The sequence below is a fragment of the Balaenoptera ricei genome, chromosome 3, assembly GCF_028023285.1.
Source record: "Balaenoptera ricei isolate mBalRic1 chromosome 3, mBalRic1.hap2, whole genome shotgun sequence".
NCBI classification, from domain to species: Eukaryota; Metazoa; Chordata; class Mammalia; order Artiodactyla; family Balaenopteridae; genus Balaenoptera; species Balaenoptera ricei.
In genome coordinates this window covers 80,478,091-80,505,808 of record NC_082641.1, presented here as the reverse complement: position 1 = coordinate 80,505,808, position 27,718 = coordinate 80,478,091, and the positions used below count along the sequence as shown (strand labels likewise).

The following is a 27,718-nucleotide window of genomic DNA, read 5'->3' as shown; positions in this document are numbered from 1 at the left end:
TTCCACAGGATGGTATGTAACTTTATTTTTCTACCATAATAATTTAAAGTATTTACACACTGCACACTCACTGTTTTACACAGATACTTATTCATATACCTATGAACCACATCTAAAGGTTTCTTTGCAAAGACTCTACACACTGTAGGAGTTTCCAAGCATAACAAAGAGAAGCACAAAAAAATGTTTCGAGTCTTTTAAAGACAGCCACGTGGAGCATCTGTGAAAACCAGTGTTTTCCCACAAGTTTAAGCTCCCCCAGAAGACGTCTTAACAGCTACATCCTACCTATGTGTTAGTATGACCCGACACTCTTCTGGTTAAGGAGGATTTCAAAAACCAACATGTGCAAGTAGCATTTTCTTTAGACATTCTATGAAAGAAACTGGAGAAAATAAACCAGGCCCTTCTCTAGAGAAATACCTGTATTTCTGAAACAGTTATCTGTGGCGAGGACCTCAGTGTCATACAGAGATACTGACTATAAAGGGAGAACAGCTAAATACACTGGTACTAATAATAGTGATGTAGGATGCTTTTAAGCATCCTTTCCAGGTAAATGATATGGCAAAACAACCCAATTTTCTTTTCCCAACTATTAGCAGAGGTGGTTGTTTTGCTTTCCCTGAAAAGGACAAAGGTATGTTAATCATATACACTCTAAACCCAGATACTGTAGAAAACTTCTACTGTTTTTACTTCACTTTTAGACTATTTGCACAAAAATAGTGGTTAGAAGTACCCTAAATATTTTTCCTTCATTCTACTCAATTACGTAACAAAATTACTAGCTAACTATAGCTTCTAACCTGGCACACAATTCTGTAAGTGAACAAAAGAAGTCACGGTTCAGAGCTGATGGTAGGTAGGCCCCCGGTCCAGCTCTTATACAAGGATAACAGGTTTGGGTTTCAACTCTCTGTAAGCAGGATGCCTTCATGATTTTCCCAGACTGGCCAAGATTATTCTCTCATATACCAGAAGATGGTCGAGAGGAGGCTTGCCACCTCTGGATGAACCCACATCTCCATCCTGTGACTGATAGATCAGTTCACAGAGAAATAGAACTTCACAAAATGACATCCTCTTTCCTGCCAGTCTGGGCTTCTGGCAGTGCCACTCATCAACAGGACACGGCAAAAGGAAGAAATTACCTGGCCAACTAAAACTAAGCATAATCTTGACCCAAATTGCTGTGAAATTTAAAGTTCACTAACTTTTGTTTTCATTTATGTAAATGATTAGGGTAAAGTATAAATATTACCACTAATTCTTGGAACCATACATTTATATTTTAGATGTAACAAAATAAACCTACCTATCCCGGAGTCCATGTTCTCAGTTACTGTTCTTGCCTTTTGTTGGTGGTGTTCTCCTTTTGCAAGAGGTGCCAACAATGTAATTGTAGAGGCAAGGAGTTTCTCATGTAGCTTGGTGAAATTACTATAAAGTAAAATGACTAAATAATAGTCACCTACAGATGTTAAGAGGGAGAGTTATCTGATTAAATGGAGAGGCCACCTGGGGTGCAATACTGCCCAGTGCGAATGTCTGGACTAACCAGCACCCAGTTAGCTACACACAGTCAGGCCAAGGAAGCGCTTCTGCCGTGAGCACCCTAGTCCACTCCATTATGCACACAGATGTGTCAAAGACTGTGAGGAAGACCTCAGTGTGGGGGGCAAGGAAGAGGAGAACTTTGTGATGGGATCTGGGCCTTGATATTAAAGAATCTAACAAACCCCAGTCCCTGGGATCCTAAAGTGAGACTGAGGAGGGCTTACTGGGCGTGAACACAGGGGGCAGTGTGTTTCCGAGCCCAAACAGCCGAGGAAGAGAAGGCTGAGAATGCGGGCTTGTACAAATTACAGAGATAAGAGCAAGGCATGAGCAATGAATTTATGTTTTTGCGTTTTGTTTGTTCAATGTAGAATAGAGTTAAAAGAGGGAAAAGCTGCAGTTTAAACAAGGACACGGGATGACAGAAGTCTGAGAGCTGCCGGGGCCTAGCAAGATGCCTGGTATTTAGCTGTGAAATTGTCATCACTAGCCCCTTCTGACCTATAAAAACAGCAGTTTTCATTCAACCTACCATACTGTAAGTGCTCAGATATAACAATCCTAGTTAATAAGAACTGTACTAACATTCTCCCCACCCTCTGAAAAAGTGACAGCTGTAAAAGAGGGAGAGGGCGTCCTAGAATCAGTGTTGAACAGCCAAAAGCACCTGGAGGGGGGTTAACTGTCGTCCTTCCACATCGAGTGAGGGCAGAAGAAGAGGGTAAGGAGCTAGTTCAAAGGAACGAGGCAGCTGCGCCAGGAGGCGGCAGGTGAAAGCTGCGTGCGCGGGATGAGCAGCAGTGGGAGAGGACGGGAGGGCGCAGCCAGGAAGAGCTACAAACGACGTCGCCGGTCATCTTCAAAGGGAACGCTGCGTACGGTGTCTGTGCACGTGTACTATATACATACTAACCAGGTACACACATAAATATTTAATATATAAAAAATAAAGTGCTTTCTAACAGGTCCCCAGGCAGGGACATTATAAAACATTTCACAAAACTGCAAAACAAAATCGATACAATCAAAGAACACTACATCCAACAGATGTGAAAACAGTCAAACACAATATGTACAATCAGGTGGGTGTCCCAGGACAAACATCCTGTCATATACATGGTATATACATATATACTCTTTTACTCAATATATTATGACAATATATATTTTAAAATTTTGTTATAGACAAAAACAGAAACAAAACAAGAGACAACGCCTACAAAAACACAATAAGGATGGAGCACGCGAGGCCTAGACTGACAGACAAATGGCTGTCTCCACGCGGAGTCCCGCGACCACTGCTTGGGAAAATGTGCCAGCGTTCCCTCCTGGGGTGCAGTGCCGCCACGTCTTCCAAGGCACTGTGGGCTGCGGCGGTGAAGTTGGCATCCCCCGTGGTGAGCAGGTCAAAGACACAGGACTGGAAATAGATGTCCTTCACCAGCATCTTCTCGTGGCATTGAGCGTTAGCAGTCTCCAGTGTGTAGCCAGGCCAGGCCTGGGCCGAGGGCGTGTGAGGCAGGCTGTGCCCCAGGATGGCAGACACCTGGCCCTGCCCGTCATCAATGCGCTCGCTCAGGGGGCAGCCGTTCACACACAGCTGCAGGTCCTGGCTCTCCTCGTAGGACATGGCCAGGTCTTCAGGCATGCGGACGGCGAGGGTCAGGTAGCGACCCAGCTGCCGCACGAACACCGTGGTCCCTATGTAGCGAGCGTGCATCTCCACATAGCGGCCGCTCTCCCTCTCCACGATACGCAGGCTCTTGGTGTCGCCGTCCCCTCCGCTGGTGCTGCCATCCACAAAGGCAGCTGGCAGGTCATCTGTCACAGCTTGGTATACTTTCTGATCTGTACACTCGCGGTGGGCTTTGAAGATGATGGTGATCTGTGGGAAGGAACGCGTACAAAGTTTAACACGATGGGAGGGATACAGGACGGTGCATCCTTGTGTGGCAAGAGCTGCTCTCCATTCTGGAGTTGAATGGCTAGAGACAGAATCTCCAGACTAGGCCTCTTTGCTTCTGCCTTGCAAGTGAATGGTGTCGCTGTTAGGGGAACTTTTTAAAGTCCTATGTATTCGGAATGATAATTTAACACAGATCCGGGGAATATGCCTCAGGAAAAAATTTTCATTTTCCTAAGACAGAACAATGCTGTTGTTGGGATACAGGCAATTTTTATTGGTAATTTATATCTTGTCTCTTCCAAAAACAGGTGAGCTGTGGTAGAGCTCTGAGAAAAAAACATTCCGTTCTCAGTTATGCAGAAGCTCTAAGTGGCTTAATTAACGATAAACCTACCAGAACTTTGATTTCTAAAAAGTTTCTCCCTTGGACCCTAAAACCATATCCCATGACTCATCACTACAAACTTACTTATAAACACTGAGGGAGGAAATGGAAAGCTGAGGAGGGGGCCATCCCAGCAACAGCTACCAATCATGTGCCTCAGGAAAGATTTCTCTTAAGTCTCTGAATCAAATGTTTCACATGACTGGCTAATCGCCGTGACAGCAAACTCACTTAGCAAATGCAGCTCCCAAGCACTGGCAGGGACTAAATACCCTAAACCTAGTTACAGCAAATGTTTCCCCCAAACAGCACGATGGCCCTTCGACTTCTCAGAAATCTGTTCCCCAGTCAACTCTCAACCCTCCAAGTTAAGCAGACAATTCATGGAGAAAAAACTACCGATAATACAAAAGCTTCCCTTTAGTGAACCGATTTTATTTCCTTCATTAGAACAATTATTTAAAAAAACGAACTTTGAGCACCTCTGTCTCCAACATCCTCAACATCTCTGCCGCAGGGGATGGAAGGAAGATGACGAGGAAGAGACAGGGCCTTCTGGGTCACACAGGTGGGAAAACGGTCCCCAAGGGGGAAAAAGACTATGCTTTGAGATCTGAGTTATTGTCAATAACTGAGGTAACAGCTTATTATTCTTTTTTTTTTCAGAGAACTATTTTATTTTAAATTAATTTTTACTGGAGTATAGTTACTTTACAATGTTGTGTTAGCTTCTACTGCACAGCAAAACGAATCAGCCATACATACACAGCTATCCCTCCCCTTTTGGACTTCCCTCCCATTTAGGTCACCACAGTGCATTAAGTAGAGTTCCCTGTGCTGTACAGTACGTTCCCATCAGTTTTCTATTTTATACATAGCATCAACAGTGTATATGTGTCAATCCCAATTATTCTTTCTTCTTGAAGGAAAAAAAAAAAGTATCAGGTGACTTCAGTCAAGGAGGGAGGTAGACAAGCCAAACACTCTACAGATTACTCTGGATGGAGGGAACCTTCCACCTCCTGCAAGGGGACTAATCAAAACAATAGACCCTTGTTAAAAAGGCCATGCCGGCCCCCTCCCCACCCCGCTCTCTACAAGTCCTCACTACCACCCTCAAGTTTATGTCTGAAGGGCTTTTTCCCCAGCCCGGCCAGCATTTGCTCACACTATTTAATTCCACATGTTACCACCAGTGTTACCTGACTGGAATTTTCCAGCCATTTCATTTCACTTCAGCCAGTTATAAAGCCAGATCTGAACCAGCTGCACTGTAGCAACTGGTTAAATTCATATCCGTTGTTTGCAGCTGCAACTAAAAGCCAGACAATGCACTATGAAAATGCTTGGTTTTCTCCCTTCCTAATTACCGAGCCACAACTTAATTTCATGACCAGCCTTCTCACATTTCAACACCTTCCTAACAACCTGAAGGAGGTGTACCAGAGATGATTTCAGGAAATTTGTTGTGCATCCAACCATATGACCTTCCAGAGCGAGTGGGATTTTGAGCTAGATATCTAATGGGACTATAAACTAGATTTATTTGGTGGCTCTAAAGACAGTTTGACAAGTGCTTTTTTAAGGCAAGCTGGGATCCCCTGGAGGTGAAAAAGATTTATTCAAGTAAATTCTGCACCTGAAAGAGCTGAAAGTTAATACAGACGGCTACAATAAGAGTAATAGACACTTCATACAGCCACTCTCCTCATTTTCAACTAGAACATCCACACTCAAAGAGTAAATGAACTCTTCTACAACAGCTAGGCCATTTGTCCTTCCAGTCTAACAAACCTCAAATTTAAACCAACTTGGCATTATCGGCAAGAATTAAGTACTTTTTAGTGCACCTTAGGAAAAACACAGAGGAATTAGTTTTGTTGGGACAACACACCAGAGAGATCCAATTCCAAACAAGTTTCCAAAAAAGGCAAGCAAGGGTCAATATTAAGATGAGTGGAATACTTCCAGCTCTCACCAAGTCCACCAATTCCAACTCAGGAGTCATTTCAAACACGCTCACGTTATTGTCCTCTGCTATGCCTGTGACACTGACAGTAACTCCTATACTTCTAGAAGATCAAGTAAAACTTAAAGCTTGACCTCTGCATACTATCTACACTTACAAAATATTCCAGTTTACCTAATGGATTTTTGTCTGTCCAGTTTCCTAGGAGTGATTTTCTCTAGGAGACCACAAAGCTGGTATTTCTCTTGTTGTTCCTCCTTTAGGTGAAATAATTCGCACGGAGCATATGTATAGAATTAGCCCTTGAATCAAGATGCTGAGGGTAATGAGGCAACCTCAAAGCATGAGAGAGGTTTCCTGAGTGGTCCTCTGTAGTTTAAGTAGGTACTGAAGAGATACCTAGAGATATAATCAATGTAGTAGAAAACACTAGGTAACAGTTTCACGTGACTTAAGTTTTGTAATGTAATTTCATTCCTCATACAATTAATTACAACTCGAGGTCTTAAAAAAGCAGGCACTCAGCCATGAAGGGCCAGAAATTCATTTTCAGATTCTGTCTCCCTCTTCAGAAAAAAAACCCAAAATTTATTCACTCTCAATAATTCTTACTTTAAAAACACTCAAAATTTTAATTGGAATGTTTGGTAATTCCACACGTTTTATATTTCCAACTAGCAGCTGTCAGAGGGTAAAAACAGGACATTCAAAATTGTATTCTAAAGCTCTCAAACAGATAATTTAAAAACACCAGCTATGCTGCTTACTTTCCCCCCTCTATGAACTGATCCATATGCTGTAATAACTCAATTTGGCACAGCTGTTCTATGCCACACCATTTATTATTGATGGATGGCATTTCTGTGCATTTAAAACACCAGTGCCTTTTGTTAAACCTCCCCTGCCCAGCCCCTCCCAACCCTCACCTCAGACAAACTACTCCAGTCCCCTCATTCATTTTTAATGTTTCATTCCCTGAGATCTTTACCACCCAACGGGTCCTCTTAGGAAGAGCAAGACAGCAGCTACAAATCAACCTTTCCACACGAGTAAGGCAATAAGGATTTAAGGTTTGCTGTGAAATACCAACATTTAGAGGCAGCTGCCTCTCCTTTCCACCAGGAAAATAAAAAAAAATTAAATGAAAACGACACAGCCCAGAGAACCAGGCATTGCCTTGGCAATGCACAGACAGAGCTTCCCCAGGCTCAACAGCCTTGCAAAGTGCTGCACAGAAGTTTTCAAACAGTAGAATTCCCCACAGGCTGTGCACTTAACTATTTGTGCTTATTGTATTTTGGAAGAAACATTTATTGGTGTTTAATCAGGCCATCTGGCACTGCAAGTGCAGGACCTTACTAGATTTCTCTAATACCAGAACTGGGCTTTAAGATCAAGGGACTCTATCTCTTGGATTAAGATGGGCCTGCAAACCAAACTGAAAGTCACAGAAATCATCCTGGAACATAGAGAAACAATTTTGACATGTACCTAATTAAGATTCTGCTTGTGTTAAGGAAGCTAAAATTAATTTTATTTCATATAATTAGCTGATATGTCCACTTCCTCAGATCCTCTGGGTGCAATTATAGGTTGAAAAAACAGGCGACTATGGGAGAATAAGAACGCTGTGCCCATGGCCCCTTTGCTCTTACCAGATCAGTGGAGTACAGCCTCTACACTCAGTCCTCAAGGCTGAGCAAAACGAGAAACCATTCCAACAAGAGTGCATACTTCAAAGAAATAAATACACGTGCTCTATCTCCAACTCTAAAACACATAATCTTAACTTCAGGGGGTCAGTTCTTCTAAATGTTGAGAAGCCTGAGCCTAGGAAGCGCTGAAGCACCATAAGGAAGTATCTCGGCTGGACTGGGGAGAACTCTGGATCTCTCTCCCTTTTGTGGAGCAGGAAACAAAAGCATATTCATCTACAATAACTTTCTGTTTGAACAGTTTCATACAAAACCTAGGAGAGTATCTGTACCATACTTAAGGAAAAAATGTTGCATTGGTTAATAACTGGTGTCATTGATAATTTTTCTGAAAAACTAAGAAAAAAAAATCTGCCAGGAAGGTGTGAACTCGATGAACCGAATGTAATTTTACCATTGCGACTCAGCCTACATATCAGCTATCTACCTATAGGAAATCTGAACTTAAGATCTACAAGAGTAGGACTAGGACAAGAGGGTGGCAGGTTAAAAATCTTACTCTAGACTTCTTTTAAGTCCTGAATGAGACTATAAACATCTCCTACCTTCTAAGGATATGAAAATAGGTTTCTCTATGCTCATGAGTCTCCTTCCACAGAGCTCTGTTCTAGGAGCATTTACAGGATTCCAGAGAAACGGAATGGATCAGACTTATTTATTCTTCAGTATTGCCCTAGGTAATACATGCAGGAACAAGGGCTGCCTTGGCTGCTGGAGGGGTTCTTGGCAGCAGACGGAGAAAGAAGAAACCAAACCAGAGGGAAAGGACACCCACAGTTGAGGCTGCTAGGGTGGTCCAGGGGAGAAGCACTAAGCTCAGTGGCTGGAAAGAGCATGTGAGAGAGAAAGGGAAGCAGGCCCAGGGATGACACATAAAAGGGACAGGCAAAAAAAATGTCGACTTCCAAAGAGCAATTTCTGTACACTTAAAACAAGGAAGGCTGGAAGTAGAAATAGGCTCAGAGACAGGGAAACTGGCCAGCTTCCTTGTACAGACCAGAGCTGAGTTTGGGGAGCAAAGCCTCTCTCTGGTCCTCACAGTCTTGGCACTCAGAGAACTCCAAAGGGAACTTCTTGTTTGTTTGTTTGTTGTGTTCGGACTTTGCATTGAGGAGGCCAGCAAATGTAGGAACTCACTATGCTTCTAGATGCGAAGTTAGATATGTGTGGACAGTATTACAGGCCGAGGCTGCCACTGTGCTTTAGACCAGAGGCTAAAAATATTCTGAAAGGTGACAGCCAGGGCCAGAGGCAGTAACTCTAGGGGCAGGAATCTGCCCTAGCAGGTCTTGCTTTCAGGGATCTCCCTCCTAATTGGGCAGGGCGGTGGGGGGGGGGGGGGAATGGGCACAGGGCCACAGATCCTCAGGCTCTAGCAGGACCTCAGGCAAATGCTCTGGGCCTAGGTTCAGCACAGCTGTTTCCCAAACCAATGGGGATTAGGAAATCACAGCCTCACTGATCATTTTTCAGTTTTGGTGATTTAAAAAGCAAAAGGGCTTGAAGGTCTCCACAATACACTCATACTCTGTCACTTGTAGGTTCAGTTTCAGGTTCCCAGGGCTATTAAAAAGAAAAGCAGCGGCTTCCCTGGTGGCGCACTGGTTGAGAGTCTGCCTGCCACTGCAGGGGACATGGGTTCGAGCCCTGGTCTGGGAAGATCCCACATGCCGCGGAGCAACTGGGCCCGTGAGCCACAACTACTGAGCCTGCGCGTCTGGAGCCTGTGCTCCAACAAGAGAGGCCGCAATAGTGAGAGGCCCGCGCACCGCGATGAAGAGTGGCCCCCACTTGCTGCAACTAGAGAAAGCCCTCGCACAGAAACGAAGACCCAACACAGCCAAAAATAAATAATTTAAAAAAAAAAAGAAAAGCAAAGCCCAGGAACGAGGTGGTTAGAGGGAGTGACCATATATTCCAAGAAGCCAGTTAACTGGAAAGTTACAAAACAATATCCTTCTGTCTTCATTTTCCTGAGGCAGGGAGAGGGGAAAGCATGGACACCACATAAATGCACATGTGTGCTTATGTGTGTACTCACACACACCTTTAGACGGAAAGATTAAACCCTGACCCCCTTTTCAGGAGCACATGCAGAGTAGATGGGAAGTTAGTATTTAAATGCTGTCACATCAATTCTATCCACAGTGTGCATACTAAGTTCCAACACTGAAAGAACCCCACCAGCAGTAGCAAAGGTACTTTGGGCTCCAACTCTTAAAATAACCAGCTAACTGGGACATACAGAGCTCCTCTCTCCACAGACCCAATTTCACCTGAAGTTCTTTCTAGACCCAACAGCATCATGTTTTCACTACAAGGCTCTCCAGCTAAATTCTGCATCTTAGATGGATGCTGCTATTCTTGTTAGTTATTACTTACTGACAAGCTGAGCAGTTTAAGAAGTCCTGAAGTTACCCCACCCATGAGAACACAAAATTCAAAACAGTGGAAGAGCAAGTTCTACTACAGTCAAAACAAATAAAGACAAAATGGGTAAGGTAGCATTTTTCATTGTTCAACACTGTAGGTAACTATCCCACATTCCGCACAGGCAGAAACTGTTTGGTTAGCGTTAATTGAAGCCAACAAAAAAAGTACCAACCATCCAATGTTTCCTTCTTGCCCCTTCCTCTCAAAATGTTAACTCAAAAGAAAATTTAACAGGGCAGAGAGAAACATTTGGAAATGTGACAGAAAAACAAGTTCTAACTCTCAGCTGTGCATCAGACTTGGCCTCCTGCCTCTGGTTTAAACTATGGAGGAGTGTGGATTTGTTTTAAAGGAGTAGAGGCCCACAGCACTCGCATGGAATCCTGGCTGGCTCAGGCAGGCGTTGGGTTAATTTCACTTATAAATGGGGGATTACGAAGGTCCTTTTTGTCCTTCCAAACCACATCTGGGACAGAGGGAGTGGCACAGAGAGATTCAAAATATAAAACTGACAAGATACACAGACACAAATTTTTAGACAGTTTCCACTAATATCTTCCGTGTTTCTTCATTCTATTCCAGAGAATAGAAAGATGATAAAAGACTCATTACCCAGAGTACATGAATCTGTATGAACTATATAAAGGTGTATCTTGTTTGGAAAGTACAGCATAAAGAATAACCAAGGCAGGCCCATTTTCACCTTACAAAATGATCTTTCACACTTACAGATACATCATGGAGCTAATAATTTCTCCTTCTTTTCCTGCTTCCTTTGCCCACATATACTTTTACCTCCAGGCAATCTGTTGAAGTTTCATATAGTTCTATGAAGCAAAGTTGAATAGTTTCTGGGCCTGAGACCTTACAATCCAATACAAACGAGAGCTATGCAGGAAACCAGAAAAGGACAAATAGGAATACTACCACCTGGAATTATATCTGATTTCTGCTTTTCTAAAACCTATTCTTTAATGTTTCAATATTATCTCTACAATAAATAAATTCAGGGAGGATAAGGTTATCTAAGACATGTTTTCATGTGTCTTAAAGATGAGATGGAACCCTGAAAAAAATGAATTTAACTAAGAACTGGTGACACTGATGGTCAAATTCCCTAGAAAGCTTTCTGGTATTAAATCAAAGGTCAACAACCTTTCAACAGTGGCAGCCAGGGTTCTAGAGCCTGCTAGGGTGTACAGGAGTGAGGAGACCTGGGTGCACGTGAGAGGCCACCTGAACAGTGGGAGGTGAAAAGGGAGACTGTGACAAATCCTAGGAGTAAGAACACTGACCTGTGATGGTGACCAGCGGGGACAGTCAGGCCCTGGGTACAGCAGCCCATCTCTCTGGCCCAACCTCCTGGTCCTTCCTGACACCCAAGACAACTCGCAGCACTTGGAACCAGCTTATAATGTGGGCCAGCAATGTTCTAAAAAGAAACCCTGAAAATGGCTTTTCCCCACCCCCCAACACAAACCCCACAATTCTCCACTGACTGCTGCAAAGTTTAGTTATGTGCTTAGACTGAGGCAGAGACAACATTCACCTCTGCATCTCCCATACACAATAGGCCCTTTAATGCTTGGTGTTTCAAATGCAGCACCACATTATACATTTTATCAGAGAAATGAATATAGTATACGAGCTGGGAGCTACAACTGCAAACTTCTTTCCCATCTGTTCTGCAATATGCCTCAACTGGTGTTACAACCTTTTTTCTTTTCTTTTTTTTTTTTTAGCGTTTCTGCAAAACAAGGAGGACCATGACAAGATGCAAATCCTAAAAAGATGGCAAGACTTAGCTGCATAACAGATCATCATAACAAAACAAAGAGCAATCTCAGATTTTAAGGATTAGTTACAATGTATCTGCAAGACAGCTTGTGCTCTCTGGAAGGAAAGGGCTCTATATTCTCAATGAAACTGCCACGTGTCCCTTCTGTAACAATGTAGCATGTAAGCACAGTGTCCATGTATTTAAAACACAAACCAGCAGACTGAAGGATGAGGCATCTTTCTTAGTCCACGAAAATAAGAACGATCACCACGGTGTAGCTCACATTGTCTCCATAAAGATACTAAAAACTGGTTACAAAAACTTGGCTACAAAAAAATGCACTAGGCCTAGAGTCAAGAGAGGACAGATTTCCAAACTTTGATCCAAAGATATGCCTAAAAAAGACAGTGGAAAGCCTTTGCAATGCAGGTGCGTCTGGCTCTGATTTTGTAACCAACAGAGAATGACCCAGAACATTGGTTTACATGCCCATTTGGTTGTCGAACAACAGTTCATGCTAAGGGGCATCAGAAAGGAGCACAGGATCCAATCATGCTCTAGGACCCTACAGTGAAGAGTATTTTATCATCAGGGAACACCTTGGGTTATACAGTTTGATGAAGATAGTAAGCAAGAATGGGTCAAAGGGACTAAGTCTTCCTGTATCTCTAGTATCATCAACCAGTGGAAGTTTTCAGGAAATTTCCCAGAAACTAACTAGAGTTCGAGACTTAGGGATAATTATGGACTTTCAAGACAGGGTCTCTTACCATGCTTTGGATAGGCACTGAAAGCTACTGCCCATGGGGTCACTGGGAGCTGGTGGCCCATGGCAACAGCAAGAATTTACAAGGCACCTCAGAGTACCCATTCACCTGGCCAACAGCCACCTGACTTGGTCAAGCACAAAGAACACACCTCTTCCCCAAAGTCAAGCTGCCTGAAGGTAAACCACCTTCTCTCGCTAAAGGATGAAGTACAGAAAAATCTGAAGATCTATAAAAGGACCTGCTGTCAACTCAATCTCCCCTCCTATCTGCAGTTTTGTTTCACTGAGTTTGAAGAACAGCATACAAAAGCTAGAGTGATGAGAAAGGACATGATTACGTTAAAACAAAAGGAAAAACAAAGCAAAGGTATACCAATTATTTGTACAGAATAATTTTTAAAATATTGCCATTGTTTAGGTATGTAATAAATTCATCCTTGAAATTTTTTGGAAAAGGAATCATTTTAAATGCACCTGAGAGACTGGTGTTTTTAATACATGTTACTAGGAATACATTTGTAAAGTGCAGAATCCTTTCATAAAATAATTTATACCAAAATCACCTTCTGTAATCATGGCATATACAATTCCTTATTAAATCCACATAAACAGGGATACATAGTTACAGAGAATGAAGTAAAAAGGAGTTGAGACTGAGAGGCTGGCAAAGAGAATGTGGAAGAGAAGGTACAGAAGCCCAGCATCCCCACAGATGACCTGGTTATTTACCTGTGTGAGGCCCAGGAGAGATACTGGCATTGTGTCCCCTCCCCACCCCCAGCCCAAAACAGAAAATGCTTTTCTTCCCACGCAGCCAGCGCTGCCAGTTCTAAGACTGCCCCCTCTCTCATCTCTCTCCCGCAGAGTGCCTGCAGGCCAGAAGCTGCCCCTTACAGCCAAAGGTGTAGAAGGTGGCCCAGAGCTGACATGGATCTCAGCAGAGGTGTGCAGGTGTGCCAGGAACCCCGGCAGCCCCAGGGCGGGGAGAGACGAAAAAATAGCCCTGGTCTCCCCTTTAGGAACACATCTAGCTGGCAAGGTGGCCAACCATGCAGACTCCTGGGAAGGGATCCCTAACAGGCTGGTGGAGAGTCCGACATAAACCCAGCGGCCCTGAGAAGGCATACCTGCACACAGCCTGACCTAGTTTCCCAGGGAAGGGGGAGAGAAAGTAGACAAGGGAAGATGAGGCCAAACTGTCAAGGACTGCAGGTCTTGCTGCCCTACACTCACTGCTTGCCATGTGGATAAGGAAAAGTCTTAGCTAATAAATGACCCCTTGAGTATACAGGTGACTCTGTAGTTTAGATTTTTTTCCCCCCAAGCTTTGTCTTTTCGTGATGAGGTTTGAAACGTGGGTGTTCAGGGGCAGGTAGAGCTCACAAAGACAGCCTTGAAGATGACTTGCTTAAGAAGCCAGGTTACCAGGACTGAGTTGCCTTAGGGACTTCCCTGAGCACTTCACTAGACCTGAGTCTAGTGCTTCAGTTTAGCGCTGAAGGTGGTGAAATGAATGTTTGCTTAAATACTATAATTTCGGCATCACAACCAGCCAGCCTCTATGATATGACATCATTGGTCAGTCTTTAAATCTAGTGACACTGAGCACATAGGTCATTAAAAATGCTTGACCACAGGATGACACAGTATCTGCAATGTGCAGTGCTGGGTTATCCAATAGCTGGTCTATGTATGTGTTTAAGGTCTCAGTAAAGCTGGGACTCATATAAAAAATTCTTCTTAAAGGTTTTTTGAAAACAGTATTACAGTAGACATCAAGGAAAAAAAAATAGATCTTTTCTGGAACTTATTTCTTATGTACTTTTTTGTCTCATTGTTTTTATTTTTATTGCCATCATTTTTTCATTGCTTAGAATTTTTAAAAGGTTTTATTTTGGCCCTGGGTTGGTAAAAGGAAATTGCAGTGCAAAATTTTAGGCCTTTGTTTGGTTTCACCAGCAGAAGCCATACCAACATGGAGACAGGCCCTCAACAGTAACCTTCCAGATGCTTTTGGGGGCTTTGGAGAGAGTTACAAAAAGAAGAAGGAAAAAAACAACTACTAGAGGTCATAGAGTAATTTGTTGCTGAAGAGCATGGACACCAGATGTGGGGAAATACTTTCCAATAGTGCAATTAAAGACCAAACATTCTCACTGTCTGCTTGAATTTATGTTAGAGGATAATTTTTCCCCTCTCCTTTCTGGAATGGGTAAAATCTTTGATTCTTACCAAAGTGAGGGAGAAAACAAATTGTATTTATTTATTTGCTAAAAACTATGAGAGATTCAACCACAACTGAAACAGAATAATCTAAAGTACTTCAGTGTCGACTGTTCCGTTTATATAATGTTAATACTCATAAGGTAACCAGTTGTCCCCAAATATTTTCAACATGATCAGTAAAAAGTATAAAATTTTGAAAGGTTGAACACCAAATAGAAGTGACATGTGACTGGATGGAAGGCTTGGAAAACAAAACTTTGGGCTTGTGAAAAGAAACAATATAGCTGACCCCTGAACAACAGGAGGATTAGGGGCAAAGACCCCTGTGCGGTTGAAAATTCACATATACCTTTATAGCTGGCCCAATGTATCGAGAGTTCTGCACCCAAGGATTCAACCAACCATGGATCGTGTAGTACTGTAGTATTTACTATTGGAAAAAAATCCACGTAAGTTGACTGGTGCAGTTCAAACCTATGTTGTTCAAGGGTCAACTGTATTTTCCCATGCACACAGCACTTATTAATCTCAAAAGTATCGTTTGAAGGATACCACTCCAAGCCCTCAATTATTTACACAATGATTTTGATGATTTTCTACATTCTTAATGGAACTGTCTTCTTGAATTTTCAGTGTTATGTCTTTCCAAAGACTATTCCCATGTTTTATATCCTATGACTGCAATAATGATGGATTTTTTGCCCATGGCTTGTCTTATGACTTCATAATTATATTAACTTCATATAATAACATACAGCAAATACATATTTTAATATACAGATAGGAAAAATTATTTGCATACTTGTAAAACACAGAGGAAGAAAAGTTTGAGATATAAGGTTTGGAAAGGCAAGCTTGGGCTTTATTGGGAGTTGAAGTGTAAATAGTTTTAAGTTCCCCTAAGATGTCTAGACTGATGTAATAGTCTTCTTTGTTCAGAGCAATGACTTCTAATCTTAGATTTGTGACACCCCCGGTGTGTCTCCATACACCTCTGGAGGTGCTGTAAAATTCCCTCCACAAAATGTCAAGTAAAATAATTTAAATTCACTTAATAACTATGCCACATATGTTTGGAGGCAAGGGAGGTGTCCTGGAATCAAAAGAACAGTCGTAAGTATTATAAAAGCTTGTTCCCTGTCAATTATATTTTAGTCTAAACCAACTGATGAAAAGATAAACAAAGGAAATCAAGTAAGATGAGAAAACCTGTATGTGTGATTTTGTGGTTGGAGGAGACAGTGAAGGAGCTGCTTACTTGGGACACTATTTTCATGGACAACCCTTTTTGACTGCTTTATTTATTAACACATGAATTAGCTCAGACTGGCAACTGGAAAGCCATTCATAGCTCCTCTCCACCTACTTGCACTAAGACACTGGTGCCTTAAAATTGGCTTAGAGGATCTCTATTCAGTATTAGTTTCTTTAAAACAAACAAACAAACAAACAACAACCACAGACACTGGCAGCTAGACATGGTAAGCTTAACTTAACTATGTCAGTTTTCCCCTCAGGCTGACTTACATTTTTATCCTGAGATTACATGGGGTTATATATCACTGCTCTGCAATATCCAATTCTTAACTTCCTTGGTCACCACTAGGTTAGGAACTAAAACACCACTGTGGGCTTGCCACTGAGAAGCTGGCTTATAGCCATCACATTTTACTATAGCTTCCAAGTTCCCAATAAAATTTCCTGATGGGTTATTGCCTCTGGCTTCACAGTGTTCTTTATTCAGAACACCCATTTCAGTCATCTGATAAATCTGAACATGGATTTCTTCAAGAGCCACACACATCTGCACTTAAAAATGACACCACTGAAAAAAAAAGAACTTTTTTTTTTTTCATTAAACAGGCCTGCCTTTTCCCTAGAGAACCCAACTTCAATGTTTACTTTTTATTTTTCATATCACTGCCTATTTAAATTTAGACCCACATTTTATATAGGCCCTAGAATTCCACTGAGAGATTCTTTTACCAAGTAATTTTCATTTAATCCTTCATCCACCCTGCGTGCCAAGATGACCAAGAGAAGCTCCTTTTAAACTAGGTCTTTTGTATCACACTTCAAAAGTTGTCTGAAGAATCAAACATCTGAAAGTTATAGGAAAGAAGAAAAAAGTACACTTGCCTTATCTGTAGCAGTAGCACTGGATCCAGGGACCACGGGCACATTCGTCACTTGAACTGAAAGATAATTATTATCTATGAGTGGCCAGGCCCCTTCCACTTTGCATGTCTGGAAGTGATCCTTGAAAGTTCTAAGGTGAGGATCTCCGAACAAGCCACAAAAAAGGTAATTGGGAGGGTTCTGGTCCCCTCCCCTGTGTTCTCTGGCTCCCGTGTGGCTATGATAGTTACAAGGGTCATGGGTCACTTCAGGGTTTGTGGAGGATGTGGGTCCGTCCTTAGAACAGTTCCTCTGGCTCATGAGGTCACTGATACCCAACACAGCAGAATGGTATACTAGGTTACCACGGCAGGCTTTTGAAGTTCGCTGGGTGCAGCCGGCATAGGCACGCAGAGCCTTGCAAAACTCAGAGTCAAAGCCATCAATGGCAGAGTTCAGGTGTGAAGTCAGGGACACAAAGTCCGTGGTACATTTCTGGATTCGACATTGGGCTGGCTGTTGGCAGTCACCTATGAGAAAGAAGATAAGAACAAACATTTTTTAAATGCTTCACAACTTCCTGAGCTACATGAGAAAATGACATTCTCCTCTGGGAACTGTTTGTTCTATTTCATATACTCCTATTTTAAGCAGGCCTTCAGAAATAGGGTTGTATTGTGCTTCTTGGCCTCTCACAAAGTAAGCCACTGGGAGAAACACTGCATGCAGCTAGTTAACTTGAAACTAAAGCATGGGCCATTGTGAGTAAACAGGAGTCTAGCCCAGTGTTCTTAGGGTAAAATTACAAGGGAATGATAAACGAAATATTTTATCAACTTTGCTATTGTTTATAGATTTTGAGAAAGATGTCTTTGCTTTAAGACCAAGTCAAAGATATGAACTTTGTTTTGATTTTGAAAACTGCATAAGTAATTTGCTTTGGAAATCACTGTCTATGCACAAAACCACGAGTAAAGCCTGCACACCTCAGGGAGGGGAAACTCCTAAATTACAGCATGATTAGTTAAAACACCTTTACCCGATTCTACTATGGCTATAGGGAAAGAATATCAGGAAAAAATCCAAGTACTAAGTTATTCTGCATTTCTTGAGGAATGTTTATCAACAAATTGCATATATATTAACACTTAATCTCCTGGTTTCTATCAATACAAAGTATAAATGTTCTCTTAAAAAAATGAAGTGATTGATTTGACCAAGCTAGGTATTCACTTATCCCATAGCATCAATCACGCTAGGATTCCAGCTCCTAAACAGTTCACCAGTAAAAGTACACTGAATCAAAAAGTACATAACACTGACAGGTGATCCCACCAACTATGTTTTTTCCCAGAAACAGAACCAGAGACAGAATTCTTAGAGTATATATAAACGACTTTTTCCCTAAATCAACAATTCACATAAACTTAATGATTTAAGTCAAGCTAAAATGAAGTAATGAAAAATCATGTGATTACTGCCCTACTATTTAAAAAGTCAGTTTTCAAATTATGGTCTGCCCCTAGCTTCTCATATAAAAATTTGTAAAATCTCTCAAAGCACAAAAAACACAATGAACTGCCAATACTAGGTCAGTGGTGTGCACCAATCAGTTTAACACTATATTCCTTAAAATGGGAACACCAGAATTACTGAAAAGAAAAATAATTTTCTTTATCATCCACCTCAAATTTTATACAAATGAACTGTAACACGTATTTGTATTACTTGCACATTCTTTATAGGTCTCTCAACCATGGAGGAACCTCAATGTCAAGTTTTAGGTTCCTCATATGAGAAATGAGTAGGTTGTTCTACAGTAAACTCTGTGATCTTTTCTAGGCACAAAATATCTATTGTGGGGGGGAAATCAGTCAGTAGAATATTATTAAATGTATAATTATTCAAGATTTAGGCATAACAAAACTTCAGGATAATATCAAGATTTAGTACTTTATCTGATAACCCTAATAATCATCTTAGAAAGATATTTTAATCTTTTCAGTAGTAAACTGCTTTTAAATCTGAATAAAATAGCCTGTAATCTCTGCTCATGGCATCAGCTGGGGAAACAAAGGGTAGGAAATGACAACCTCTTAAGGCACTTCCCCAACCATTCTTAAATTTCAAAAACCAAAAAGGGAAAAATATAGTCAAGACTGGGTATTTGATTTAACACGAGTAAAAGAGAAGATTAAAATATTTTAATATTTTGGAGCTATGAATTTACAGCTATCACTAAATCGCACTTAAAAAAATCAAATACATATTTATGTGTTTGGTCCCTTTTATGTTTGCTCATTCCAAAGTTGATATTTATAGAATTCTTCTCTATAAAGTAGATCAAATCATTTTTCAACTACTTTTACTCAAAAAAGCAAAAATGTGAACAAAAAATACAACCAACCAACAACCCCCAAAATGGCATTAAAGCCATTTTACAGATGGGAAAATCAAGACAAAGGGACACTAAAGGCCTTGTCCTGGCTGGATTGTAAACAGCTAGTAAGAAGCCCAGAGCATGGTGCCTTTCCTCAAATCCTGTTTTCATTCCTCCACATGTCACATCTCTACTAAATGCCTGATTCTCAAGACAGTACTTGATAGCTTAAAAAAAGACATAACTACAGTATCATTTCTTTTAAAATCAGCTTCACAGTAAGCAGTAAGCAAGAAAATAAAATATGGGCCAAGATCACTCAGTAATGAACAGTTCTTGGACAACATATAAATGACAGCAGAAGAACTTTCTGCTAAACTTGCAGTGCCTATTCTTTTTTATGGCCTATAAAATCTAGCCAAGCATACACTTACTAATAATTATTTCAAATAGTCATAAAATATCAGAAGTAAGACCAGCATGGAAATGCAGATGCAATTGTTCAGAAAGGAAGAGAAAAGCAGAATTTAGATTCCCAGCTCCTTTTTTGTTCCTTTCCTTCCTCCCCCGTCCCTTTTTCATAGCAGGTGGGTGCTGATTCCTTTGAGAAATCTCACATAAAACAGAACTCCTTGGGTTCCTTTGTATTGGATGAGGTTTCTAACAGACTTTTTGAATAGAGATGATGGGAGGGAGGAGGGCTAACTAGAGAGAAAGTGCATTTGGGTCAGCAGTTTCAGCCCCATCGCAGGCTCCTGTATAATGACTAATTTGCAGCATACACCCAGAAACATCCAGGCTTCATGAATTTATAATGACAATGCACACTTTGCCTGTTATAGGCGGTAAAGTAAGCCTCCTGTCAAAATACCAAGACAATGCATAGCAGAAACAATTTCAAGGATGCAGCCATGAAGGCCATGAAGTGTATGAGTAAGCAAGGAACTCCCATATTGGATCTCCATTCAGGAAGTGCAGAGGTTTGCTTAAGGAAAAAAAAAAAAAAGTGAATAAAAGTATTCTTTTCATTTCCCAAGGGCAGAATTCAAAATCTGCAGCTACAGATCTATTTTTCAAATCAGATCATCTATGATGTGACAGTATTTTCATTCCGGTAAATGAAACCTACTAAGGGATTTGTGGGTCTATAGCTTTCATTAATGATCCAGACATAAAGACCTCACCATTCAAGACAGTTTCCTCAACGTCCAGACTGCACGTGTGCATCTGCAGCCCAATCACCAGTTTATAATAAAAGAAATCAGATATGCTGAAGTGAATTAAGTGAAATGCAGAGCCATATGGGGTGCAGAGGCAAATTATATGGATCCAGGCACAAAACATATGGTAGCCCATCTGCAAAGAGCACTCGGCTAGGCTCCCTGCCCTGAGGAGAAACAACCCCTGCATTTCAACAGCACTGCTCTTCAAAGAAATCTCTCAAAAAGGAGCCCTCTTTTCTATAACCAGGTTAACTGCTCCCTTCCAACAAGCTGTCCACAGATAATCACTCACCACAGCAACTCTGGGTAGAATCTAATGGTGACTTCAGCGTGAGCACATTAGGATACTGAGAGGAGTTTCACATTCCAAGCTCTTGAACTAAGGCACCTTAATTTTCTAAACCTTTAAACCAACTTCTTAGGCCTTTCATGGGCCAGCGAAGAAATCTTCAAGGACCACATTCCAATCCTGTTATAGGACCCAATGGCAACTAAAGGAAACGATATCCAAGTAGTCAAGAGGGACCCAGTCCTGCCTACCACTTCAATTTCCATTTCAAGAAACCTACACTTTGACATTGTGGACACTTATTTTTTTCACACAAAACCCTCCTGAGTAGATTTTTTGACACGTCATAAAAAATTTTCCATGTAACCATAAGCAAACTGACTTTATTTTCTAAGGTTCTAAAGTCACTAATTTAAAACCTTAATCATTGTAAAACTTGCTATTTTACACTCTCTATTAAGACCTCGGTCTGTTTCCACAAGTGACAGTGTTAAAATGCAGCTGTTATATCACAATGCAAAGTTACGCAAAGTAAATTAAGTCACCTCCTCAAATGCCACATTTTTTCCCCATTACTTAAAAGACCTCCTGGATTTTTAACACCGCTGCTATGACTTAGTAAATAAATAAAAATTACTCCGTATGGGTGGCATTAAAGTTCAGTATTCTCCAGATCAGAGCGTTGTGACTGCTGTCCTACAAATACAGGACAAAAAGATCTCGAAGGAAAACTTACCTAATGCTCTAGGTGTTCTCAAACTAAAAGATAAATTACCTTTCAATATGGTATTAAAAAAATTCTTTGTCTAGACCTGCTCCTATAAGTGGTACTTATTTGTAAAGAGGGTCCTAGATTTTTCCCCCAGCTTTATTGAAATGTAACTCACATATAACATCGTGTTAATGAAACGATTTTAAAAAGAAAAGTAGGTTAAAACATGCTAAAAGGCTCATCTTCGCTAAGAAGAACGAAGAAGGCTTCCTTCGCTGAGAACAGATTTCTCACCGCTGCTTCCATAGGGGAAGCGCCAAACCTCCAGAAGGCAAGACATCTGTCAACCTCTCCTGGAACCCGAAAACACGCGGCTAGCCACAAAGCACGAGTTTTTCCAAAGAGGTTGAAAGCTGAATTAAAAGCAGCTTTCGCAAATATGAAAGAAGTCCCAGTTTAAAAAAGTTTAAGTTACTTCGAGATTAACCCCCAGGTTTTCCAGCTCTGGTGAAAATCTTTCCATCTGGTGCGATTTCTTCGCCTCGTCGCCACCCCCAACTCCAGAGAAGCAGCACAAGGCTTCCTAGTCACCCCACCGAGGAGGCGGCGGCGGCGGCGGCGAAACCTGATCCCAGCCTGACTTTCAGTAAACACCAAGGCAGAGAGCAATAAAGCATCCGGAACATTTGTCTCGGGTGCGCAGCCCCCGCCCGCTACATCTTTGATAAGTGGCCGTTGGAGGGGAGATTTATCAACGGTCCGAGCAGAAGGCGGGGAAGGCGGGAGGGAGGGGAAGAGGCCCCTCCTCTGCGCCCTGGGCGCTCCGCTCGGTCGGCGGGTGTGTTCCTGCCGCCGCCCCGCGAGCCCAGCTAAGGTGCATGGCAGGGGCTGGTGAGGCCTTTCCCGTCGCGCCACGCCGCCTTCCGCCCCGGCAAGCGCCTACGGGACCGGGGGTGTCGGGGAACAAAGCACTCGGCCCTAGAGCTGGCTCCCCTCGCGCGCGCGCCTCATACCTGCGTGAAGCAGCCCGAGGCTGAGCAGCAACAGAAGCAGCAGCGCCAGGGGCGGCAGGCAGAGCCGGGGGCGGGGGCGCTGCTCAGCCCCGGCGGCAGCGGCGAGGGCGGCGGCGGCGGCGCAGGAAGATGCTGCTCTCAAGCCCATGCCCGTCCATGCAGGTCTCGTGGGCTCCGGCGAGGGCGGCGGCGCGGGCGCCGTGGCGGGTCCCGGGCCGTGGCTGCGGCATGGGCCGGAGGACGCGCCTCGCTTCCTCTTCTTCCTCCTTCAGGCCCGCGTCGGACACGGGCCGCCGCCACCGCCGCAGCGAGCAGTGCGCCGCGGGCGGAGCGAGTTGGCGGCGGCGGCAACAGGGCGCAGTGGCATCGTGGCGGCCGGAGACGGCGGCGGGCGGAGGGAGAAGGGGCGGAAGAGAAGACACAAAGACCGTGAGCGAGTGCGAGGCCCGGCCTGCAGCGCGCGGGCGCCCTGGCCGCGGCCAGCGTGGGCTCACCGGGCGTGGAGCTCGGGTGTGGGCGAACAGGAGGAGGACCCAGCTCCTGCCAGCGGCCACCGCCGGCCAGGATATCTTTGCGCGTCAGCTCAGCGCTCAATCAATCTCAGCCCCTCACTGCCGCCCCGCCCGCCCTACACCCGCCAATCCGAGTCGTCCCCACCCCGGCCTCGCCCCTCCCTCTAGCTCCATTGGCTGAGAGGCGGGCGCTCTGGGCCCAGCCCGCCACTCGTAGGGCCCAAAGCGCCCGCCCCCCCGTGCCTCCTCCCTCTTTCTGCCTGCCCAGTGTAATTCGAGTTCCGCGTCCGCCCGCTGCGAGCCCTGTCCTTCGCGCCCGGGCCCAGCCTCCCTCCGGCTCCCTCCTCTGCTCTCCCCTCCACCCCCTTCTGCGATTTACTGTTTCCTCGCGCCCAATAGAAACAGGCGACAGCAACTTTGTCCTGGCGTCGTTACAAAGGCACCGGCCTTTGACCTCTCCTTGAATTAATGTGATCAGGTTCAACCTCCCTCCATGACTTTTATTAAAAAATTTTTTTTTCATCATCCCCACTCTGTCCCTCCAGCTCCAGCTACGGTTCCGGCTCCTTGGAGGAAGCGGGCGCTTTTACCCTGAGCCTTGCGGCAGGTCCCTTCGCAGCCAATCACATCTGCGGAACCGCGTTCCGAGCCTGTTGCGGACTTTTGGTAAAGCTAGCACCCAGTCTCGTTGGAAATCCGAATGTGACCCAAGGTCCGGAACAAATCGGATGGGCTGGGAGGGTACCCGCCAGCTCCCGGCGGAGTTCGCTGGCAGCCGTGCGAGGCTCCGGTGTTCTTGTTCCTTTGACATTTCCCTTCCTGAAAGCTGCGGGGAGGGGTCTGAGAGCGGGCGAACTTCAACGTGTTCGGCTACGGTGTAATTAGATTAATGAGGATAGTGAGTTTTTAATGCAGTGTAGAGTAATTATGCCATGATTTCTTGTTGCTCAGTGGCTTTTCCACAAATTTTCATCGTCTATTAGCAAATTAACTCAATGGCAGGTCGGTTTCTACTTTTGCGATTGAATGCATCCAAAAATGAGGGAAAACCAATTGTCTGCCAGAAAAGAGGTTGCCAGTGGAGATACAGGAAAGCATGTTGTGAGGTTGATGATAGGTTCTAATTTGTTATGAGTAGGTGTGAAGTGGTATCTAATCTCAAGAATGGCCTCAAAGGCCGGGAGCCACTTCGTACTGCCCTTGTCTTTGCCCTTCCCCAAACGGCAAAGGGCTGCCATTTTAAATTCACTGATATCCAAGTCACAGTCTGCAACCTTACCTGCTACATTACTTAGAATCTCTAATTAGGAATTTCGTATCAACCACGGACATGTTAATATTCCACATGTTAAAAAGTGCTAATCAATGGACCAGGATAATTGAGGGCAAACCTTCCAACGCTCCAGCTTACTCATTAGACGCATTCTGAATTATACAAACCACTAGGTCCCTAATGAAGGATGCCTATCTATTTTTACTGCAATTTTTCATTACTTACTTATTACGTACCATGATGACTCAAGTGGTAAACACACCTTTCACTGCCCAAGATATAATCCAAACCTTGTGTGTATCTATAATATGCTTAATAGTAGCTTCAGAGTTGCCTGGAGAAATGACTTTTTGGGGGGAGTCATCTGATATGATTTTTAGATGATACCGTGTTGTAAATACTGTTAAATCAAAAATTTACTCTCTTACAATTACTACATATTACAAATGAAATCAAGTTAATGAAATACTGGTAAGTGTCTTTTAAATAGTAATCAAATGTGAACACTATCTTTCAAAGTATTTTGCTAGCAAAGACTAACAGTAAGATGTTTCTTCTTCCTTAACCCAAGATTTAATTCGACCCCTATGAAAGAAGCATCCTACTTTATTGACCATACTTTAAAACATATAACCAAGAGTTAAGGATCAAATTCAGTTTAGTTTGAGTCTTTTCACTCCTGATTTTCTATGATTTTCCCCCCTTTCCTCTTCTCCCTCTTACATCCTGCTCCTTAAGTACACGGATGCTCTAGATTTTATCAACAGAGGGCACCCTCGAGTCACTGCAAATCCTGGTGTCCTGAAATGGAGCTGTTGTTCTTTAGAGGAAAAACTTCATTTCTTCTAAGGCACTTTACTGCTCCTATGTTGTAAAATTTGACAAGCTTAATATTTATACGCCTAACAATTCACTTTTTATTGCTGCATAAGTGTTCAGCCTGCTAGAGGAAAATGTTAATTTTCACAATTAAACCGCAAAGTGGTTCCTATTTTCCGGACATTAGTCTAGTTGACACATTGGCGGGGTAAATTCGGACTGTGAGCAAGATCCCGAATCAGCTTGGGAAGCAAGAGCGTAGTGAATGGTCACTTACAGCGCATCCACTCCCGCAGCTAGTATGCTGCAAGTTAAGGAGGATTTTAAGACTCTACAAAGAAAAATCTGGGGAGGGAGCTAGAACACAAACATAAAATCGATGACTTATAAAAGTTTTTATATTTTAATCAGGAAAAAAATCGTGAAGTGACAGCTTGCACAACTCACAAATCCACCCTGTTTCTTGCCACTTGTACTCTTTCCTCCTGCTTCTTTGTTTTCAGGAAAAAAAGATGAGACTGGAACAGTATAATTAGGGGACACAGCAAAGCATCCGTGCAAAATGGGTAGAATTAAAACACATGCCAGCAACATTAATGGATTCTAAACAAGATGTGGTTTCTTTTCCTGAACCTTTACATGATGTCTTAACGGTTCCCCTGTTAATATACAGAATCTCCATTTCCAGAAATCTAACACGAGGTCTCTAACAGATCACCGTAGGCAGAGGAGCCAGGAATCAGACCCGGGGTTGCGACTTGTGCAACCCATTTTTGAGTAAAGGTTCCCCTGCTGCTCCCCAGTCCACCCTACGCAAGGCAGGGGTGAAGGAGCCCGGAGTCCGACAGCCCAGCGGCAAGCAGCTTGTGTATTGTACTTACATCATTCTTAACCCTTCCGCTCCTGGAGGGGGCTTGGCGGGATCAGGGGATCCCTGAGCTCCGGAACACGCAGGACCTGGGTGTGAGAGAAGAGTCCCAGAGCCAGGGGTAAGCGCTGCGCCCCCGGAAGGAGAGGGCCCGGGGCGTGCGTGGGGCTCATCACCCGAGCCTACACAACCGGCCCCCGCGATCCCTTCGGGCTCAGCCGCGGCTCGCACCGCTCAAAGCGGCAGGTGCAAAAAGCATTTGGGAGTCGCTTGCCAGAGCGCGGAGGTAATGCGCTTCCTGTCCATTTATCTCAGGAAACCAGCGCAGCCTTCCCTTCCAAACAAAATTAACCTCTCATTACCCAGCCACTCATTCCCGAGAAGGCCTTAAAAGCTTTACCAGCTCGCTAATGTATTTAGGCTTTTCTTCCAGGCAAACGCAGCCGCTGCCGCGACTGCCATCAGCCCCGGGGGTTCCTCTGAGCTCCGCCGGGAGCCAACCGCTTACTTCCCCCCAGCCTCCAGGCTGGGAAACTCTGGCCAACCCAAATCCCAGTTTGTACTAATGGGCTGACCCGACACCCCTGAACCGACTTCATGCCAGAAGCAGCCCAAACAAGTTCCCACTAATTTCACAAGAGCACCTCGTTTCAAGTCCTCAGCTCCCCTATCCTCAAGGAACGGGGGAGGGTACCGGGGAGGAACTTCAATAGCAAGCTGTCCCCGGGGAGTGGGCGCTGACTCCCCTTTGGAGCGCCAGCCCTGTGCGCAGCGGGGGCGGGAAGCACTGATCAGGGGCGTGGGGGTAGTGTTAGCTAGGAGCCAGCCGATTCCAAGAGTGGAGAAGCAAAGGTGGTCCTAGGTCTACAAGGGGCAAGAAGGGGCCTTTTGGAGGGCTGCGGTTTTCTCACCCTGGTTCCCGCCGCCCCGAGGCTGGCAGATTTATACCACACAGGTGGACGGAGACCTAAACAAAACAGTCCCGGCCGCTGACTGCCGCTCGCCCCCCACGTCCCTCTGGCCCACCGCAAACTTCAACAAAATAAACAACTCACCACAGGCATTCCCTTGTCTGCAGCGCGACGCTTGCCAGCTGGGAAAATAAGCTGCAAGCCACGCGGCCAGGGCGCTGAGGGGGCCAGCGCGGCGTCCGCTTCTCTTCCCCAGGTCGGGGCGGCGGTAACCCGAGGCAGGAGGGAGGCTCCGCCTCGGGGGCTGCTCTCCCTGTTCCCCGACTGCTGCGTGAGTGCCCGGCGAGCGGCTGCGCCCTTCCGGCTGCCGCGATGTCTCCGCTACCTCGGGGAGGAGGCGGGAGGCAAATCCCTCGATTCCGTCTTGCTTTCTCCAAGCTGCTCTCTCTTCCCTCCGGAATCAAAGACCAAACCTAGGGGCCTCCACCCCACCCCTCCACATCTCCCCCTGCCGGCACACCCCGGATCTTTCCAGCGCGGCTGCGGAGTGGCAGGTAGCGGTGTCCCAGAACCCCAGCCCCCGGCTCCCGCTCCGCTGGCGCCTCTCGCACGTACACCTCCACCCCTAAGGCCTGCACAAAGAGCCTTTCACGCTGCCAGCGCCACCCTCCGCGCCGCCCTCCAGACCGGCCGCATTGCTTTTGCCCACCCGCGGCACCAGCCCATTCCCGCTTGGTGAGTGTGCCAGCCTTCGCCGGGGAAGGGCGGCAGTGAACGCGTGCAGGTTGTTCCTGCTCTGCGCTTCGGCACAGGCACAGATGCGGTCCCTTGTCCCCCCCTTCTACTGCTTTCTCTAG

General features: G+C 44.3%; 1 protein-coding gene across 2 annotated transcripts; it reads right to left on the bottom strand.

The window, feature by feature from the left end:
• On the bottom strand, nt 1-27,349 carry RGMB (repulsive guidance molecule BMP co-receptor b). 2 transcript variants are annotated; one of them, XM_059916827.1, is made up of 5 exons: nt 27,006-27,349; nt 25,964-26,039; nt 22,479-22,744; nt 16,883-17,391; nt 1-3,445 (listed from the first exon to the last, which is right to left on the bottom strand). In XM_059916827.1, exons 2-5 carry the CDS (start codon nt 25,966-25,968, stop codon nt 2,777-2,779), a joined length of 1,449 nt encoding a protein of 482 aa, XP_059772810.1. In that variant the 5' UTR covers nt 25,969-26,039; nt 27,006-27,349; the 3' UTR covers nt 1-2,776. The 2 variants fall into 2 exon arrangements, with proteins under 2 accessions (XP_059772810.1, XP_059772812.1); XM_059916829.1 differs by lacking the exons at nt 25,964-26,039; nt 27,006-27,349 and having other exon boundaries at nt 22,479-23,071.
• Between the last annotated feature and the right edge of the window lie 369 nt (nt 27,350-27,718).